The sequence below is a fragment of the Nannospalax galili genome, unplaced genomic scaffold (genome assembly GCF_000622305.1).
Source record: "Nannospalax galili isolate Female #2095 unplaced genomic scaffold, S.galili_v1.0 scaffold64, whole genome shotgun sequence".
Taxonomy (NCBI): Eukaryota; Metazoa; Chordata; class Mammalia; order Rodentia; family Spalacidae; genus Nannospalax; species Nannospalax galili.
In genome coordinates, this window is record NW_008352316.1 from 1,526,135 (window position 1) to 1,532,134 (window position 6,000).

At 34.9% G+C, this 6,000-nt stretch overlaps 1 protein-coding gene across 13 annotated transcripts in view; it reads right to left on the bottom strand.

Moving 5' to 3' along the window:
- Positions 1–6,000, bottom strand: part of Kiaa1109 (KIAA1109 ortholog) — a 249,263-nt gene that overhangs the window by 236,631 nt on the left and 6,632 nt on the right. For all 13 annotated transcript variants that reach the window (XM_029554131.1, XM_029554129.1, XM_029554128.1 and 10 more), the window contains exon 4: positions 5,520–5,647. In XM_029554131.1, coding sequence (XP_029409991.1) covers positions 5,520–5,616 — 97 coding nt within the window. In that variant the 5' untranslated portion in view covers positions 5,617–5,647. The remainder of the gene's footprint in view (positions 1–5,519; positions 5,648–6,000) is intronic.

The window sequence follows — 6,000 nt, forward strand, 5'->3', positions numbered from 1 at the left end:
TTGCCCATATGTATGTACGTGCACCATGTGGCTGCAATGCCTGAAGAGTCTAGAGGAGGGCATCAGATCCCCCTGGAACTGGAGTTAGGGATGGTTCTTAGCTGCCATGTGGATGCTCAGAACCAAACTTAAGAACAGTCAGTGCTCTCCAGATTTGGGATTTTAAAATAATAGGTTGATTCTTTCCTATAAAACTTTCCTTTCTCATCAATCATTCACCAGATACAGACTCAGAACAGATCAAAGAGCAATGTTTCAAGTATATCTATTTTTTAAATTTGTTGGTTTTGTTTTGGTTTTTATTTTCTTTTCACTGCTTTGTACTCTGTTTTAGTAACTAAGCATTCATAATGACGTTCTGGGAAGAGAAAGCCTGAATATTCAGAAAAATATTTACCTTTTTAAGACCAAAAGCTCATATATAAGTTCATCCCCAAGTTATTTCCCAAAGCAAGCTAGCCAATTGAAAGAAACCTGGTTAATTTTTTATTGGTGTATATTCATTATACATAATGCTGAGTTTCACAAAGACAATTTCTTTCAGGTACAGTATCTATTTGGACCAAATTCACACACACATATGCCACTGCCTCATGTCTCTCCCTCCTTTCTTTTGCCATGCTAGTCTAATTACTTCCTCCCATCTCCCTTCTGCTTTCATGTCATATACAGTTTTTATCTCTAGTTGCATCTATTTTACAGCAAATGACATAACTGCATTCTTTATGACTAAGTAAAACTCGAGTGAGTGTGTGTGTGTGTGTGTGTGTGTGTGTGTGTGTGTGTTTATCTGCTGATGGGAAACTAAGCTGATTCCAGACTTGGCTATTGTTAATACTGCTACAATAACCATGGATGTGCAGGATTCTCTGTGGTCTGCTGACCTAAAAGCCCTTCAGGTATATATGTAGAATCATATAGTAATTCTAATTTTAGTTTCTCAAAAACTTCCAATTTCCATAGTGACTCTACCAGTTTACATTCCTACTAACAGTCCCTTTTCTCCACATTCTTGCCAGCACTTTAAAATTATAATTATTATAGCTACTCCAACTGGGGTACGATAGAATCTTGGTACAGTTAAAATTGCATTTTCTTGATGACTAAACATGTTGAACATTTATGTTTATTGACCATTTCTTCATCTGAGAACTGCCAGTCTTATTGGCCCATTTACTCATTGGGTGTTTTGGTTTTGGGTATTTACTTTTTTGAGTTCTTTATATATTCTACATATTAATCCATTATCATTGTATAGCTGGCAAACATTTTTATCCCATTCTGCAGACTGTCTCTTCACTCAATCATTTCTTTTGCTGGGGAGAAGCTTTTTAATTTTATGATATCTCATTTATTATTTTTCCTGTTATTTCCTGAGCTAGTAGTCTTTTTAAGAAAGACACTGCCTACACCTGTATCTTAAAGTAATTTCCATATGTTTTCTTCCAATGGTATCAAAGTTGCACATCTATCTTAAAATTTTTATTTTATTTTTTTTATTTTATGTGTATGTACTGTCTGCGTGTAGGTAAGTGCACCCGTGTCATGCAATGCCCTCGGAGGTCAGAAGAGGCTGTCAGATTCCCTGGGACTGGAGTTACGGACAGTTGTTAGCTGCCATGTGGGTGCTGATTCAAAACCTGATCTTCTGCAAGACCAGCCAGTGTTCTTAACCAACCGATGAGCCATCTCTCCAGCCTCAGAGTTGCACATCTTATATCAAGGCATTTGAGCCATTTTGAGTTGAGTGTTTTGGACAGAGAAAGAGATAGGGGTCTAATTTTATTCTTCAGCATGTAAAGAGCCAGTTTTCCCAGCACCTTTGTTTAAGAAATTACCTCTCAAACTGACACTGATTTTAAGCACTCCAACAGCTATCAAAATACCTGAAAGCAAATCCTAAATCCATACTCGAGAGTCAAGCCTTGGCAGACAAAAGAAAAATGAGGAGGAACCCAATAGAGGGATGCTTTTGGAAGCTCTTATCAAGAAATTCCAATGGACTCTCACATGAACATTTGAAAATTGCCTTATTCTGTCTTTTTTCTAGTTCCCTGTGTAAAATCTGTAATGCTCTTGCCTTTATTTCTCCTTCATATCTCCTATTCACCAGTCATGGACTTTCTTTTCCCCCTACAGATAAGAGTTATGCAATTTGGGAGTCTTTTAGATAGACCCACTGAAGGGGTACTCCAATTGTCTCACCCTGCATCCCTGTTCAGCATGGAAGAAGCCAGAGCGCTCTGCATCCTGATTCCCTATCCACAAGTTGGGTAGCCTCTTCAGAGGATGGTGTAATAAGAATAGGAAGTACAAATTGGCTAGGCAGTTAGGGTAAAAAGGCCCCAAAGAAAAGTAGCCAGTTTCTTGGCTAAAACTCACAATGTCCTTGGGTCTCATAGCAAGAACATACTCTGTTCCAGAGGCCAAAAAATGTCAAAAGTATTTGGGAGCTTTTATCTAATCCTTAAAAGATTTTGGGGTTACCTCTTTTAGAGGGGGTAATGTTAGAGTAGCCAAAAGCCCCATAAAAAAAATAAAATAAAATAAAATAAGTAGAAAGAGTACATCAAAGTATCAGAAAAAATAATGATGGGGAGATATGGGAGGAGTTGGAGGGGAGGGAGTGGGCATAGATTTGATCAAGACACCTTACATGCATGTATGAAATTTTCAATAAATTATTTAAAAAAAAAAAAAAAGAAATGACCTCTCCTCCAGTGTACGTTTTAGGCATCTCTGTCAAAATATCAGATGGATTTAATTCTGGGTTCTTTGTTTTGGTGTCACTATCCTGCTGATTTTGTTATAATGTTTCCATAACTTGAAATCAAAACCCGTTATTCTGATAGCTCTATTAGTGTTCTTTGTGTTCAGGATTATTTTAGGTATCTGCAGCCTTTGGTGCTGAAATATGAATTTTCAGACTTTTTAATTTCTGTGACGAATACTGTCATAATTTTGATAGAAAGTGTAGTGAATATGTAGCCTGTGCTCAGGAACACAGCCACTTTCACAATATTAATTCTGTCTCTCCATTAATGTAACGGGTTTTTCCATTAAGGGTCTCTTCAATTTCTTTAATGTTTTAAATTTTCACTGTAGAGGTTTTTCTCTTCCCTAGTTAGGTTATTTCTAGTAAGTATTTCTTTAAGATCTCTTATATACAAGATCATATAATGCAAACAGGGATAACTTGAATTCCTCCTTTCCTATTTGTTACTCTTCCTATTTGTTTCTGACCTCCTAGCTAAGACTTCAGGGACTATATATTGAAATTGTGTGGAGAAAGTAGACACCATTGTCTCTGATTTTAAGTGGAAATGCTTTGAGTTTTTCCTCAATTAGTATAATATTGGCTACAGGTGTATTGTATTATCACCTTTATTATGTTCAGATGCAAGTTCCTTTGCTTACTACTTCCTTTGGGGCTTTTATCATGAAGGGATGTTGGACTTTATCAAAGGCCTCTCTGGGTCTATTGAGATAATTTTGTGATTTTTGTTCATCAGTCTGATACAAAGCATTTTATGTATTCTTTTAAATATGTTAAACCATCATTGCACCTCTGAAATAAAGTCCACTTGGTCATGGTCAGTTAACTATTTTTAAGTGTAGCTAAATTTGATTTGAAAGTATTTTATTGAGAATTTTTTCATCCATGTTCATCAGGGTAATTGGCCTACAATTTTCTGTTGTTTTCTTGTCTGGGTTTGGTAACAGGATAACAGGAGTTTTAGAAAATTAGTTAGAATATATTCCTTCCCTTTCCATCTTATGGGACAATCTAAAGAGCATTGGTATTAGTTCTTTAAAAAAAAAAAAAAAAACCTGGTAAAATTCAGTGAGAATCCATCTATTTCTGGACTTTTTTTCAGTTGGGAGACTTTTTACTACTTTTTCAGTATCATTGCTTGTTATAGATCTATTCAAGTTGTTTATATCCCCTTCATTTAACTTTGAAAGGACATCTATTTCTAGAATTTATCTATTTCCTCAGATTTTCAAACTTTTTGGAATATAGGTTCACAAAATGTGCCCTAATGATTCTCTGAATTTCTTTGGTGTCTGCTATAATAACTCTCTTTATGGCTCCAATTTTATTAATTTGAGTCTTCTCTTTCTTTTGGTTAGTTTGGCTAAGGGATAGTTAATAGCATTTATCTTTTGAAAGAACCAACTCTGTTTCATTGATTCTTTAATCTTTTTCTCTCCACTTTATTAATTCACCCTGGTGTTTTTTATTTCTTTCTATTTACTGATCAGTGGTTTGGATTGTTATTTTTATAAGGCCTTTAAGGTATACCATTAAGATTTCTCTGAATTTTTGATATAGGTATTTATATCTGTGTGTTTCCCTCTTAGAAATGCTTTCATTGTGTCCCACAGGTTCTTGTATTTTGTATTTCTGTTGATCCTAGGGATTTTTAAATTTCCTTTCTAGTGCCTTTGATGACTCAGTCATCATTCAGTATTGTACTGTTCAATGTCCATGACTTTGTGCACTGCATTTTCTGTAGTTTTTCCTGCTGTTGATTTCTAGTTTTATTTTATTCTGATCAGACAGGATATAAAAAAACTTCTTTTTTTTGTATTTGTTAAAACCTTCTTTGTGTCTTAAGATGTGATCTATTTTGAAGAAAGTTCCATGGGTTGCTAAGAAGAATGTTTCTTCTGAGTGTCTGGAGGGGCTAGTCTACAGATGTCTACTGAGTCATTTTGATCTATAATATAACTCTGTCGTACTTTCATTGAATTTTTGGTTGGAATCTATCTACTGGTAAGAATGAGGTACTGAATTTACCCACTAGTACTGTGTTAAGGTCAACCTGTACCTTTATAATGTATTTATTTTCTAAAATTTGGTGCACCAATGTTCAGTACATAAATGCTTAAAAGTAGAATACTGATAGACTGTTCCCTTAATCAATAGGAAGTGGCCTTTCTTATCTCATTTGACTGATTTTGGTTTTAAGTCTACTTTTTCATGTTAGTACTGTTAAACCTATTTGATTTCTAGTTCCATTATAGCTTGTAATGTAGTCCAACCTTTACTTGAAAGCAGTGTTTATCTCTGCCACTGAGGTGTTTGTGTAGGCAACAGATATATGGTTCTTGTTTTTTTAATTCAGTCTGTTAATCTGTTAATCTTTTTCATGAATTGCATTTATTTAATGCATGCAAGTGTGGGGGCACACATGTGCCATAGCAGCTGATCATCCACACAGAAAACACAATAGGGGGCTGGAGAGATGGCTTAGCGGTTAAGAACACTGACTGTTCTTGCAGAAGACCTGGATTTGAATACCAGGACCCCCATGGCAGCTAACAACTGTCCGTAACTCCAGTTCCAGGGGATCCAACAGCCTCTTCTGTCTTCCCCGGGCATTGCACGACACAAGTGCACTCACATACATGCGAGCATAACAGTCATACACATGAAAGAAAGAAAGAAAGAAAGAAAGGAAGAAAGAAAGAAAGAAAACACAATAAAGAATGGAAAAATATATTCTACTTACCAACCAGAAGCCAAACAACATTGGAATTGTGTTCTGTAAGAAAATCTTCTAATTGAGTGATACTGGGGACAATGCTGTCATTCTTCCTTTGATCCATTACTTAAGTTTTCTCAGAGCAACTTTTAAGCCTAACAGAGGTCAACAGGTAAGTAAAAAATCAGAGGTTTTTAAAACTGCAATAAAAATCATGTAAAGAAGTAAAAGTTGAATTAGCAACGTTTATTAAATCTATTTGTTTCTTTCAATGATGAGAATTCAAACAAAAAAACACTGTACATATTTCTATCTAAATTAAGACAATGGATCATATTTGTAATGTCTGATCTTATCAATCAAAATATGCATAGTTACTAATAGAGGCATAATTACCATTTAAGCTAATAGTAAGTCTTTTAACAATAAGGAAGAATATTAATCATTTACACTATACATTTATCTATAGTGTGATCCTTATTAAGTGGTAGTTTTCTTAATAATATAT